This window comes from Schistocerca gregaria, chromosome 4 (assembly GCF_023897955.1).
Source record: "Schistocerca gregaria isolate iqSchGreg1 chromosome 4, iqSchGreg1.2, whole genome shotgun sequence".
In the NCBI taxonomy this organism is placed as follows: Eukaryota; Metazoa; Arthropoda; class Insecta; order Orthoptera; family Acrididae; genus Schistocerca; species Schistocerca gregaria.
Window position 1 is genome coordinate 433,592,030 of NC_064923.1, and position 15,700 is coordinate 433,607,729.

The window sequence follows — 15,700 nt, forward strand, 5'->3', positions numbered from 1 at the left end:
ATGTAAGAAAACGACTTGTGTGAGTTTGTAAACAATCATTAGGTGGTGCCGCATTACAACTTTGTTTTCCTGGCTGCCAACATTTAATTGTAAGAATACTCTTTTAACGCACTTCGTATTCCTAACATTTGTCTCCTACAGTCGTAACTACTGCCAGAACCCATAAAGGGTAAGAGATGTCAGCTCTTTATTTAGGTCTTTCCCCATCTTTTTTAGACATAAAGCGTCATTTCTTTAGTAATACTGCGTATAATTTTTATAAATATATGTAATATTTTACAGCAGTTGGGCTTTCCCCATTTAGTATATCTATATGTTCACACATTATATATGCAGCATTTTCCTTTCAGCTTAGTCCTCTCCTACTCTCCCTCCCCCCTTCCCCCTTACCCAATGAGAGGTGTCTGGTCTTTGTATATAATAACGTAATGATGTGCAGTATCCTGTTTAGAAAACTAAGAGCTTCCTTACTAAATTATAACTTTGTGTTTTGTATACCGGTACCATTAAGTAGTTACAGAGCTATTGTACCACATGCGTTCACTGACTATAAACAGTGGAGTGAAGATATTCTTAACAAGTAAACGATGGAGCCCACGCGCTCTTTATACCGTTTGGTCAGTTCTATACCGTTCTAACTGGACTTTACTCTCCGGAGGTCGAGAAGTCCTTGAACCCTCTGGGCTCTGCCGCTCGATAAGCATGCCGCGATCTTGGGAGAGGGCAGAGGATCAAGCATGGTTGTCATATTTTCAACAAAAATGATGTAACTTCGAGGCTACGTTATCATGAATTGATTCAGGGGGGGGACGCGTAGGGACATAAACACAAGAGAGACTGTATTGGCGTATTCTTCCGTACTATTAGGCTACACGAGTAGTTTTACATCAAGAAACTGCGAAGGTTCGACATTGTGTTAAAAATTTTCGGTAATCGCAATTTATCAAAAATGAAAATAGCTAGTGATAGAGAATGTTGAACTTTTAGGCTACAGGTGCCACGCTTTTATTTTCCTTCGTATGATCACGTGGTGAAGGATTTTATCTGCCGGTCTGTTTGTTGATAAGAACCTCTTTGGCAAGAACTGTGTTCAGTGGCAAACTCAAGTTGGCTATCCGTGCGCGCAGTAAGAGTTGCAGAATTAGGTTTTCAAACTTTACGCAATGGTTGTTTCCGTGCATGTCATCTTGCGATCTAGGCATATTTCGGCTCTTACATGTCGTGTGCTGCATAAAATAAGTAATGTAGAGGCCGGCAGTTGTAGTAAACGGGTAAACTTTGCTAGATGTCTCAGCACGACAGTTCCGAAGACAACAGGAGGTAGGTGCAATGATTTGGACGATTAACCATTACACACAGTCATTTTATATGTTGGAATAAAGTGCAAAATAAGTTCAGTAGTTTTAGGGTTATTTCTTAGTGCTTTGGCCAGATGTCTACCGTCTCGTCAGTCAATGCGCATGTGTTCGGCAGTTACAGTGACTGAAGTTTCTAGTTGTATTAAATTTGTCAGTAGTTATTGTGAGAGGAGAACATACTCAGTATTAAATGTCACACCTTTATGTTGCCTCAAGGGAAAAAAATTGCAGTTAAATATGCAGCTGAATTTTCTATTCTCTTCAACTTCACTTTATCTACCGTCAGTATCTTCATTTGGTAACGAGTCATTAAAAACAGCTCCTTTGACTTAGGGGCTTTGTACTGTTAATCTGCTGTTAACCGTATGAAAGTCTTTTCTATGTCATGTTTCATAGTTGTGAATATCCACGTTTCTTTTTGTGGCCTTATTGTCTTCTTTCACTATCATTATAGTTTCTGGTATATACGTGGCATAAACTGTGAGAATATTGTCTAATGAATAGGTGTTTGCAAGAAGCTCCTGATTTTTCTTTTGCTATGATCCTCAAGGCTTGCTTCTACAGTATGGAAACCCTTTTCATATTAGTTTGGCATGTCACAAGAAAGGGCACACTAATCTATAGGCTTAATATACAGTCCATTTGGTTTCAGGATTAAGGTAGCCTATAGTGACAATCTTTGTAATACTTTTTTACAGACATAATCAGCTTGCTGCTTCCATGAAAGTAGATTGCATATGCATAAACAGTGTGACTCTTAGGCTCATAGGTCCTGTATTCAGATTCTACCATAAGTGAAAGTAACTTAAAATTTTAAACAAATATTTAGGAACAAGTCGCTACTAACTTCAGTAACATAGCCTACACAGAAATTGTCTTTCACAACAGCTCGGAAGCGCATTTATTATTACATTAGCACCTTAATTAACTACATCCACGATGAATACTGATTTCCATTCTTACTGCATCATGTGATCAGTTTACTTAATCATCCTTTCTGCACAAAACACACAAATGTACACTACACCATCATACAATCAGTAATATGTATAGGTAATCAAAACATTAGTGCTGTCACTGAAACTAAATTTCTAGGGATTCGTATCCAGGAAAATCTTATATTGATCTCTCATATCACATCCCTAAATTTAAAACTAACAAAAATGAGCTATGTATTAATAATTAGTGGTGTATACTTTGCTCGTGTACATTCAGTACTGAAGTACTGTATCATTTTCTGGGGAAATGTACAACAGCCAAAACTGTTTCAGGAAACAAAAGGCAATTATAAGTACAATGAAATAAGTGAGCGAGCAGCAGAAAACGATGTAAACCTATCTTTAAAGATCTTACCCCTTCCCTCCATTTATATACTGGAAGCAGTCATGCATGTAAAAAAAGAGAGAGAGAGAGAGAGAGAGAGAGAGAGAGAGAGAGAGAGAGAGAGAGAGAGAGTAAAACAGCACTGAGAAAAAGACCTCTTTCCTCAAGTGTCCATGATTACTGTACCAGGTCAGTGACATACATGTTAGTCATTGTAACACCACATTATACCAGAAAGGTGTATATCTTGCAGGGACAAAACTATAGAGCAGATTACCATGACATATAACGTCTCTTCCTGAATGACAGAGCTTTAAAAAGTGTGTGAAGACTTCTGAAAAACTGCATCTATTCACACTCACAGTATCTTATGCTAGAAAAATTTTAATTTGTATCTTTAATTATAGAAATAAATTATAAATATACAGTGGTTAATTAAAATTGTAAGTATTAACTGTATAGATCCAATTTGTTATAAAAATTTAAATGGTGTTTCTTTCCTGTTTGTAAAAGCAATAGATAAGGTTTTCTGTCTGATATCCTGTGTACGATATAAGTACTGAAAGAGAGATTTATATGGACAGATAAATACATAAATTGCATATGAATTTGCAACAATTAATGAAACTGGAAAATGTTTACAGGTTTTACAGTATCTTTGTTGGCCATAGTTTAAAACTGCACCTTTTTGCATAAAAAACACAAATTAGAAAATTGAGACATTTAAAATTCTCCTGATGAAAATGTGTTGGATCATCCCATGGTAACTCACTACAAAGTGATGTTTATGTTGTAAGTTTTGGACAGTTAACAGAAGGAAATGCTTCTATTAAATATTTTTTATACCTCAAAACGTACTTCATACAGAATGCTGTATAAACCTAGATCACAACAGTTGTTACATTACTATATTTATAAAACCAAATCTTATAACTATTCTTGGTAACTCACATTACATTTCCAAGAAATGGCTTTTGCATATGATATAGAAAATACAGTAGTCTGCTCTGTTTTATGTGAACATTTCTTGTTTTACACACAATACCAGAAAATCTTATAAGTATTTTAACAAAGTTCCAAACATTTAATCTCCAATAAAATAAATATTAAAACATAATTAACAAGTAACTCATATTATAATATACAGTGACACGTTACATTGTCGCAGACCACAGTCAAACTTTAAATAACCATGGCAATTTACAACACTTGGAGGGTTCATTTTTCTGACAAGCTTGTCTTTAGTGTAGTATATCTCACCTTTACTTCCAGGCCACTTCCAAAACTTCCCATCTTTCATCATAACATCAACTTTAAACTCACCATTTTCATTCAATTTTAGTAACATTATCAGGAAAATATGTATTGTCATATTTTACCACCACCCAGTCATCTACTCATATATCTAGTGATTTTTCTGTTCTATTAGTGTTTTCCTCTGCAGCTGATCAAGTTATGTGTCCTACAACTTCATTATTATAGAGTTCCAAATGATAAATTTTAGAAATGTTCAAGAAAGGCTTGCAGTTCTTGATTAAGGCCAACAGATGTAGTTTTTTGCTTCTTTGGCTAAAGTCTTCTTCACCCATAAGAACTGCTATCACATTAGAAGAAGAATTCAACAATGCTTTTACAAAATCTGTTGCATTGTTTACAACACATTTCGTGCTTTTCACATGAGACCAAACTTGGTGTTTGACAGCCCCACCAATTCCATACACTGGCCAATGAGAAGTTGCAAAGTACTTCCATGTAATTCTTTTGGCATGACTCTTACTTACAACTTGTATAGCCAATATATCTGCTTTTGAACTGGAAAGTAAGACCATCTGACCCAGTTTGCAACTTCTCTAATATTTTTTGGTAGTTCTTAAAGAAGTCTATCAACATAGGGATTGACAGTGTTTTAGTGTGGTCCAGATTATCAGATACCAACATGCAGGGGTGAGAAGTACCTGAATACCAAATTATGGCAGTAAAAATACTAATTAGATTCTACTGCCAATGGCACTTTGAATTTCATATTGACTTACACATGTAACATTTTCAGGAAATTCAATTTACATCATGGCAATTAGCATTGGATTCCTTATCACTTTGATAGTTCTTTGAGTGTTCTCTCTTAGAGTAGCAGTGCTCTAAAAGTTTAGGTTCAATGGTAAGAATATGATCAATAAGATTCTGTAATGTACCTTCTTCCTCTACTTTCAAAATTCTGCCATCACTCTCGTACCACACATACCATTTCATGCCGTACTCATTTACACCAGTACACAAATCAAGAAGTTTAACTGCTTTTCTTGCACTTTCCCAACCAACAGTTGGTTGTAGGCTCTGCATAGAAAAAAAATTCTGGCCAGTCACTGGTGCACTCAGTTATTGTAGGTACTATGCTATGAAGAGAGTTAATAGCACAGATGAAATTCTTGTTATATCTGCAGAGACATGCGTTGGAAATTTATTGGCAAGCATGACATGTTTGGGTCTTAATTCTCCAAATTTACTTTTGCCAATCACTTTGACATTTTCTTCACAAAACATTGCATGGACTTCTTTCAAAGAAAACGTCAAGTATCGTACTTGCAACTTACTCTTACCTTTGTCATCCTTTCATAGAATTTGCTCACTGCACTTATTGTTTCATCACTTATTTTTTGATTAGAGATTCTTTCAACTTCTAAAGGTTCAACAGATGTGTGATACAAACTTCCAACAACACCTTTTTAATTCTGGGTGATGCTGGAAGTACACATTTCACTTTTGATATGGCTTTACCCAATGAAGACCATATTTTTATATGGTGGAGAAGCAGAACTACTCGGTATAGCTGAAGATGCTTCCTTTAGGCACTTCCTGTACTTGGCAACTCTTTCTCTAACATTCAGTTTCCTGTCTGCAGCAATCCGTTCTTGTTATTTTACTAAGACATTTTTCCTGTTCCAGCTTCTTTTTCCTGAATTTTTTCATAATTTCCTTGTGTTTGATTTTACACTCTCCATATCTGCCTTCATCATTCAATTTCTGTCTTCTTCTCCTTCTCATCTTTTCAGCTGCACTTAAAGGCATTCTGCAAAAATTGAAAATGTTGCGAAGTAGAAATAGCTATTCCCTATGGGAGTTTATGTGGCATATGGAGATAAATATACGTTAAATATGTTGAAATATATTGTTAGTTGTGTTGTATGTAATTCAGAACCAATCTGACCGCTCAAAATTATAACTAAACCTACAAAAATTATAGTAACTCATGTTACATAAATGAAGGTAACTCACATTACTTGAATTAAATATCCTATACCAGGAGAAGGCTTCCAGGAGGAAATTTGAGACACCAAATTATCAGTTAGTCTTCTGTGAAGGACAGAATGGCATGTTTCAATACTTTATGTATTTTGTGAAAATCTTTAAAAAAAATTGGCATTTGGTAAATCATATTACACATTTTTGTATCTATCATGCGTTAATTGTTTGCTTCTAAAAATATACCAAAAAGAAGTAGAAGTTATGCACTTTAAAGTGATATACAAACCGTAAAGAATTATTATAAATTTCATGATTTTTTCTTAGCTTGAAATTGATCAAATCTTCTGCATGAACAAACTTAACAATATAGTCTTCAAAACAGTGGCTCCCACAAGTAAACAATAGGTTTTAGAGGGAAAAATCAATCTTGTCAACAAAATTCAATGACCAACCTACATATATTATAGGGGAAAAGATTCCCACAGGAAAAATTAATTTTTTGATAATGATTCTGCATTTACATGGAATGACCCTGTTGTATAGTAGTCTACTTCTTTATGTTAACAAATATTTATTTGTGCTGCAAGAAAATTTACTGAAGTGATAGCTGTGCATAGATTTTTTAATTTTGCAGTCTGTTTTACCTAGCCACACTTAACACAATACAAATTTTCCATTATCACTATTTATTGCAATAGCAACATACACTTTTAGGTTTTAACCTGATAGGGACTCAGCTACACCATAGTAACACATCTGCAGTAGGTAGGTATGAACAACTGTTTTGAATGCCGAGATATTTTTGATAATTTTGATGTCACAAGGTAGTTTGTTGTACAGCTTGTTTCCTGCTTGGCGTGTTCCATTTTATTTGTGTTGTATTTGAATATCGGGCATATATATGTCTTCTGTTATGTGAGTGAATATCTTGCTTTCTGACTCCAAACTGATTTTTATTGTCTTAAGGTTTTCCTAACAAAAAGCAAAATATATAAACAATCCAATGGAGGGACTTCAATAAAGGCTTCCACAAGCTTTTGTGAGCTCCTCTTTTCATGGCTTGTGCCACTCTTTTGGGTCGAGAAACAACTTGCTAGCACTAAAATTCCCTGAGAAGTTTACATCTTGCCGAAGTTTACATCTGCTGTGACAAAGTATAGATTTTTTCTTGTTTGCTTTGATGTGCGACTTGAAAGAATTTTAATGCAGTAACAGTGGTGTTCAGTTTATTGGTTACATATTCTGTATGAGGAACCCATCTCAGATACTCGTGGATCCATATTCCAAGAAACTTAGTAGTGTTCACATTTTGTGTTTTTCTGGTGAATAAATATAGGTGGGGCTAATGGCTGCTTATTCTGTATTGTGCGTAGATTCATAGTAATTGTTTATTGGATATTTATTATTAGATTCCAGAATGAGATTTTCACTCTGCAGCGGAGTGTGCGCTGATATGAAACTTCCTGGCAGATTAAAACTGTGTGCCCGACCGAGACTTTCCATTCTGGAAACATCCCCCAGGCTGTGGCTAAGCCATGTCTCCGCAATATCCTTTCTTTCAGGAGTGCTAGTTCTGCATGTCTCGCAGGAGAGCTTCTGTAAAGTTTGGAAGGTAGGAGACGAGGTACTGGCAGAAGTAAAGCTGTGAGTACCGGGCGTGAGTCGTGCTTCGGTAGCTCAGTTGGTAGAGCACTTGCCCGCGAAAGGCAAAGGTCCCGAGTTCGAGTCTCGGTCGGGCACACAGTTTTAATCTGCCAGGAAGTTTTATTATTAGATTGTTTGTAATTTCTGAGGTGCGTATTTAGATTTCATTCCACAATTGCTGGACAGTCATTCCTTTGACTAACACACTTGTCATCAGCAAATTTATTATACTTGTGATGTGGGCTGGTTGGTCCCAGCTCGTTTACATAGAGCAAAAACAAAACTTCTCCCTGAATGGAGCCCTGTGGTACACTACACGAAGTGCACAGTTTTTCAGTTTGATAGGTCTTCATGTTATTTCATTCTTGGAATGCAGTTTTAGCTATTTGCTCTCTATTTTGTGTGGAAGACTTTAACCACTCATTAGCTAGTCCTCTAGTACCTACACATTGTCATTTTGTAAACAAGATGGTGTGGCTTATGACGTCAGATGCCTTTGAGGGGTCTAGAAAAATTGCAGAAATACACTCCCGATGGTAAATGACATTTAAAGTGTCATTTAGGAACGCCAAAATTGTAGTGTCAGTAGATCTGGGCTTAAGAAAACCTTGCTGAGTGTCTGAGAAATAGTTAATTTTTCCTGTAACGTTTATTAATCTCTTTGGTAGATTTTTCTCCGTTATTCTGGAACACCCAGATACGAATCATATTGGCCTATAGCTGGATAATCCATTTTTATCCCTTTTTTTGTAGAGAGGCTTTACTCTGGCTGTTTCCAATTTTTGGGGGGATATGACCTCTAAATGTATTTGCAATTTTTCTGTGGTCTGATAATACAACTGATCTTTTTGAGGTGTTATTATACTGAGATTCTACATTTTTTTGCTGCTGTTTCCCTACTTACAATATTCCACAAGGTGTTTATTTTATTTTCAGAGTTTTATATGTATTTCCAGAATGAAATTTTCACCCTACAGCAGAGTGTGTGCTGATTTTATATGTATTTGTTTTGGCTTGTTTTGTGAGCCTGTTGAGGATTTTCTTGTAGGATGTGAAATATGGTACAATTGTAGAGATGAGTTCTATTTAGACATTTTGCGTAGTAATCTTTGTCTTTTGTCTGCAGGTATTTGTATTACAAAGACAATCCAATTACTTTTTTACATTTCCTTTTTATATTTTCTCCTTTTTCAGGAGGAAACAGAGATACAAGTAATAAGCTACTAATGAAGCTATTGAAACTGTCATCAGTATTTGAGTATTTGTCTTTCTTCCCAGTTTTCTTTGCTCAAGCAGTGGTGAAATTAATTTGTGAATGAGATCATGGCAGAGTAAGGAGTTGTAGTTTTTTTTTTTAAATATGGCATGCATAAGTCTCTGGGAGGTGTATTTTCAGTGGTCGTAATATTTTAGTCCTTTTCTGTGGTACAAAGCACTTATTTCGAGGAGAGTTTTCCCATCTTCAAATGTAATACATTTTTCCAAAGGGGAGGGTGATTCTAAATCGTTTAATTCAAAAAAGGAAGAGCTTCATTCAGCCTAAGATCAAGCCTTGGTTACACAGTGTTCTTACATCCCCCCACTACCCCCCCCCCCCCCCCCCCCCCATGGTTGGCGTCCACTTAACACTGTTTCCTCCTTCTGCATTGACTTGACTATTTGTTGCCTGTTTTGAAGGTAAATAAAGTTACAATTTTTTGCATAGCTCAGGGTTTTAACGTTAGTATCCTTTATGAGGTCTAAAAATACAGCTGTTAAATGTTCTTTATGTTCCATCGTTGTTAAAAAGAAAGCTGCTGTTTACGGATCGGAGTCTGGAAGGTCAGATCCCTTAATAGGACAGGTAGGCTAGAAAATTTAAAAAGGGAAATGAATAGTTTAAAGTTAGATATAGTGGGAATTAGTGAAGTTCGGTAGCAGCAGAACAAGACTTCTGCTCAGGTGAATACAGGGCTATAAATACAAAATCAAATAGGGGTAATGCAGGAGTAGGTTTAATAATGAATTAAAAAATAGAAGTGTGTTTAAACTATGAACAGCATAGTGAACACATCATTGTAGCCAAGATAGACACGAAGCCCACAATAGTACAAGTTTATATGCCAACTACGTCCGCAGATGATGAAGAGATTGAAGAAATGTATGATGCGATAAAAGAAATTATTCAGAAGGGAGGTGAAAATTTAGTAGTCATGGGGGGCTGGAATTTGATAGTATGAAGAGAAAGAAAAGTAGTAGGGGAATATGGAATGGGGGTAAGGAATGAGAGGAAGCCACCTGGTTGATTTTCGCACAGAGCATACCTTAATCATAGCCGATACACGGCTTAAGAATCACGAAAGAAGGTTGTGTACATGGAAGAGGCCTGGAGTCACTGGAAGGTTTGATAGATTATATAATTGTAAGACAGAGAAGTAGGAATCAGGTTTTAAATTGTAAGACATTTCCAGGGGCAGATGTGGACTCTGACCACAATCTATTGGTTATGAACTGTAGATTAAAACTAAAGAAACTGCAAACAGATGGGAATTTAAGGAGATGGGACCTGGATAAACTGAAAGAACCAGAGGTTGTAGAAAGTTCCAGATAGAGCATTAGGGAATGATTGACAAGAAAGGGGGCAAAGAAATACAGGAGAAAAAGAATCAGTAGCTTTGAGAGATGAAATAGTGAAGGCAACAGAGAATCAAGTAGGTAAAAAGATCAGGGATAGTAGAAATCCTTGGGTAACAGAAGAGATAGTGAATTTAATTGATGAAAGGAGAAAATATAAAAATGTAGTAAATGAAGTAGGTGAAAAGGAATACAAATGTTTCAAAAATGAGATCGACAGGAAGTGCAAAATGGCTAACCAGGGATGGCCAGAGGACAAATGTATGGATGTAGAGGCATATATCACTGAGGGGTAAGATAGATAGTGCCTTCAGGAAAGTTACAGACATTTGGAGAAGGAGAACCACTTGTATGAATATCAAGAGCTCAGATGGAAAACCAGTTCTAAGCAAAGAAGGGAAAGCAGATAGGTGGAAGGAGTACATAGAGGGTCTAAACAAGGGTGATGTGCTTGAGGGCTATATTGTGGAAATAGAAGAGGATGCAGATGAACATGAAATGGGAGATACGATACTGTGTGAAGAATTTGATAGAACACTGAAAAACCTAAGTCAAAACAAGTCCCCGGGAATACACAACTCCATTAGAACTACTGCTAGCCTTGGGAGAGCCAGCCCTGACAAAACTGTACCATCTGGTGAGCAAGATGTACAAGACAGGCGGAATACCCTCAGGTTTAAAGAAGAATGTAATAATCTCAATCCCAAAGAAAGCAGGCATTGACAAGTGTGAATATTACCGAACTATCAGTTTAATAAGTCATGGCTGCAAAATAATAAATAGAATTCTTTACAGACAAATAGAAAAACTGGATTAGCTGACCTCAGGGAAGATCATTTTGGATTCCATAGAAATGTTGGAACACTTGAGGCAATACTGACCCTACGACTTATCTTAGAAGATAGATTAAGGAGAGGCAAACCTATGTTTCTAGCATTTGTAGACTTAGAGAAAGCTTTTGACAATGTTAACTGGAATATTGTCTTTCAAATTCTGAAGGTGGCAAGGATCAAATACAGGGGCAAAAGGATATTTACAATTTGTACAGAAACCCGATGGCAGTTATGAGTCGAGGGGCATGAAAGGGAAGCAGTGGTTGGGAGGAGAGTGAGACAGGGTTGTAGCCTATTCCTAATGTTGTTCAATCTGTATATTGTGCACGCAGTAGAGGAAACAAAAGAAAAATTTGGAGTAGAAATTAAAATCCACGGAGAAGAAATAAAAGCTTTTGAGGTTTGCTGATGACATTGTAATTCTGTCGAAGACAGCAAATTACGTGGATGAGCAGTTGAACGGAATGGACAGTGTCTTAAAAGAAGGATATAAGATGAACATCAACAAAAGCAAAACGAGAATAATGGAATGTCGTCGAATTAAGTCGGGTGATGCTGAGGGAATTAGATTAGGAAGTGAGACACTTAAAGTAGTAAAGGAGTTTTGCTATTTGGGGAGGAAAAAACTGATGATGGGTGAAGTAGAGAGGATATAAAATGTAGCTTGGCAATGCCAAGGAAAGTGTTTCTGAAGAAGAGAAATTTAACAGTGTGTATAGATTGAAGTGTAATCAGGAAGTATTTTCTGATGGTATTTGTATGGAGTGTAGCCAAGTGGAACATGGATGATAAATAGTTTAGACAAAAAGAGAATAGAAGCTTTTGAAATGTGTTGCTACGGAAGAGTAGAATTGGGGAGAAAACAAATTTTGTGGCACAACATGATTAGGAGCAGGAGTCGGTTGGTATGACATGTTCTGAGGCATCAAGGGATCACCAATTTAGTATTGGAGGGAAGTGTGGAGGATAAAGATCATAGAGGCAAACCAAGGGATGAATACACTAAGCATATTCAGGAGGATGTAGGTTTCAGTAGTTGCTCGGAGATCAAGCAGCTAGCACAGGATAGAGTAACATGGAGAGCTGCATCAAACCAGACTCTGGACTGAAGAAGAAGAAGAAGAAGAAGAAGAAGAAGAAGAAGAAGACACATGTTCCATCGAAGTAGCAGCCACATAGACGAAATTAAAGCATAGTTTTCCTTCAGTATTTTGGCACATAGTCCTAAAAAGATAGAACAGCTGCAAAATCAGGAAGGGTTTCAGCTATTTCTGCTGCACATTTATTTAACATAGGCTCAGGATTTTTGTTAAGTGGTAGACCTTGAAAACTTCTTTCTTTTCTTGGTTATGAAAAAAGTTCTTGTTCTTCTGTATCATTTGCTAAAACCAACTTTACACGATTTCCAGCTACTTCTTTGAAAGAGGGATTAAATTTATTTTTTACTTTGTAAAGGTTCATTATTTCCTCTGCATATTTGACCAAAATCAAGTTTTGGTTTTCTCTGAGTGTTTTTTTTTCTTTTTTCCATGTAGCAGTATCCCACACTGACCATTATTTTGTGTGGGATATTTGTTATGAGGTATGCTTTTGTTTGCTTTGGTATTTCATAATGTAATCCTTTCTTCTTTGGGGACCTATGAATCCCTAGTATAACTGGCTACTCCTCCAGTTCTTCCTCATTAATTTCCTTCTTTTGATAGGGAAGCATAATTGTGAATAGTAGGATAATCCATTAACTGTTCACTGGTGTTGTTCAAAACTTCTTCCCATACCTTCTTAGCAAGGCAGTGTACAGATAAATTTATGTTCTGATCACTGTAGCTTCTTACTTCATTTGTTACATAATAATGTGAAATATGCTCATGAGCATTCAGTTCAACTGAATTTGTTAAAGGCTTTAAGTTGTATGGTCACCAAATTTTTTAATATTGACCTCTTCATTGCTCCTCTTTATTACATTTGTAAATACCTGGTTGTTGGTTATGGCTTAGGTAGTTGTTATTTCTGTTGGTTTTAAGTTCAGAGTCAGAAGTTGACTTAGCAGATCTTTTTTTTATTTCCATTGAAAGTAAATATTAAATATTAAAAATGTCATATACAATCAGGCTCTTGTGTCCTTTTTGTCAAACTGTAAAGTGGTATCTCTGTTTATGGGAAAACAAATGTTATCCTTGGATAGTGATTTTCAGCACTGGCAAACTCAGAGCACGTTAAGGCTAGTTTCCTTCACTTCAGCATGCAGCCTTATTTTCCAACCAAATGCGCTGTTTTATACGCCAATGCTTTGTGCTTACCACCTTGAGTTGTAAGGGATAAACACCATGTGATAAATGTGGTAAGATCTCCCATGAAGGTGTTGGTTGTTCATATCCCCCCCCCCCCCCCCAAAAATGTGTGAACTACTCTGGAAATCACCCTGCCTGGAGTAGAGACGTCAGTGTCTTCCTTGAAGAAAGTAAGATACAGGAGATAAAAACAACTAAGTATGGCATATGGTGAGGCAAAATATCTACAGCACCATGCAGCCCCAAAGTTTGCTACTTCCTTTGTGTCTCATCTTAAACAGCCAGTTCAAAGGGAGATGCTGCTACACAAACGGGGTTACTAGTGTCAGCATAAGTACCTGCAATATCCAGTTCACTCATGCTGCTGCAGTTAATTTGTAACCTTCACTTCCTCCCAGAACGTCAGGCAAGGCTGTGGTAGCTAACATTGTGGAGCTCCCTTCTCCAAATATTCCATCTAACACTGCCATTATCACTGTGGTTGTGGCTCCAAAGCCTACCTCTGGCGAAAAAGTAAAGATTAAGCATCCACCACAAATGGAGTCGAGAAGTAAACTGTAATGGAGTTTGATATCAGACTGTGGCAATCATGTTGCCCGAAGACTGAATCTCACCCATTATAGGCTCGCCTTCCCAGCAGGAGGACAAGTTGAAAGTGCAGCCCGTGTGATAGATGGCTCCCATATTACAGTGGTACATTTATGGGTTCAGGACACATGAAGGAACTGAAACAGCTAACATTGGAATGCCCCCTGTACCTGTGTTTACAAGAAACATATTTTAAAGCACTGGTGCCCCTGTGCTACGGGGATAGACCCTTCACTGAAAGGATGACCTGATTGGGGACCAAGCCAAGTGTGGGTTGCTGTGTTTGTCAATAGTGCACACCATTCCTTTTGCTCTACCCTGGCTACTGACACTGCATGCAGTTGCCATTGAAATTGATGTATGTCAGAGGATCACTATTGGCTCACTTGTATCTACTTCCACAAGATGCATTAGACTCAGAGGCTCTCACAGATCTTATGGGACAACTCCCGCAACAGTTTCTCCTACTATGAGATTTCAATGCCAGTCATGTCTTGTGGGTCTTGACCTCTACTTGCTCTCAGGGTCAGGTTTTGGAGGGCATTATGACATCTCACGAGCTGTGCATCCTCAACACAGATACTACCCATGCATTTCTATGCTGCAGCTACTGGGCCATTCTCAGCCATTGACCTCTCTTTCTGCTCTTCATCCCTCGCAGACACTTTTCAATGGGAAGTCATTGATTACCTTCATTCCCACTCCGCATCCACCTAGTGGGTGGAGCATTCTCTGAAAAGCAACCACCAAAATGGATGGTCAGCAAGGATAACTGGATGTTGTTCTGCCAGCTGGCTGTGTTTGAATACCATGAGTGTGTCCAGGATAGGTGGACCACATTACATGAGTTATCATGCCACTGACATATCCATCTCAAAGTCTGCAAGTCACCTTAAGAGGCAACCTGTACCTTGGTGCACAGATGAGTAACACCCAATAACCCTGGTCAGACATGCAACTCTTCAACTGCTTAAGTACTGCCCAACAGCAGAGAACCTTCTGGTAAACAACACTCAGAGACAATGCACAGGTGCTGACAGAGCATTTTGCAGAAACTACTGCCAATAGCAGCCAGGATCCAGTGTTTTGCTACTACCCTGCAACTGTAGAGATGGGCAAGTTGAATTTCAGATCCAATAATTGTCTTACAACTATCTTTCTGCTTATGAGAGCAGGAATTGACACTGTCGGAGACTAAAGATACTGCACTCAATATCTGGTACTGCATGCTGAGACATTTGTCAGCAGTGTCAAAGGAATCCTCGTTGACTGTTTTAATTTGATATGGCAGACAGGTCACTACCTCAAGTCACACAGAAAGACTATTTTTGATCTCTCTCCTCAAGGACCACAGGTGTACCAGTAGTTACCCAAGTATTGCTTTAATGAGCTTTGTAGCAAAAACCTTGGATCAAATTGTTAACTGTCATCTGATCTGGTTATTAGAGACCAGGCAACTCCGTAGTATCTGTGTGGATTCCGGATATTTTGGTCTGCTGTCGACAACCTGATCCTATGAGATGCAGCTATTCAGCAGGCTTTCCTATGTAAACATCTCTGTATCGGCATTTTCTTTGATATCGGTAAAGTGTACGATAGTACTTGGAAACACAGTATTCTCGCACAGCAGCTTTCATGGTCACCTCCCCATCTTGATACAGTCTTTCCTGTCTCAGTGGTTTTTTAGGTACTGAGTTGGTGACACATTGTCGGATCATTGAGCAGGAGAATGGTGTTCCTTAGGGTAGTGTTTAGTTACCATCTTTGCCATAGCCATAAACAGTATCTACCACATAGAGCCCAGTACAAT

At 37.6% G+C, this 15,700-nt stretch overlaps 1 protein-coding gene and 1 non-coding gene across 2 annotated transcripts in view; both read left to right on the forward strand.

Moving 5' to 3' along the window:
- The first annotated feature begins 619 nt into the window (after positions 1-619).
- The window catches only part of LOC126267350 (glycine cleavage system H protein, mitochondrial), a 64,395-nt gene continuing 49,314 nt past the window's right edge, over positions 620-15,700 (forward strand). The window contains exon 1 of the mRNA XM_049972475.1: positions 620-1,320. Coding sequence (XP_049828432.1) covers positions 1,164-1,320 — 157 coding nt within the window. The 5' untranslated portion in view covers positions 620-1,163. The remainder of the gene's footprint in view (positions 1,321-15,700) is intronic.
- On the forward strand, positions 7,590-7,664 carry Trnas-cga (transfer RNA serine (anticodon CGA)). The gene has a single exon. It is a non-coding gene; the product is annotated as a tRNA-Ser (tRNA).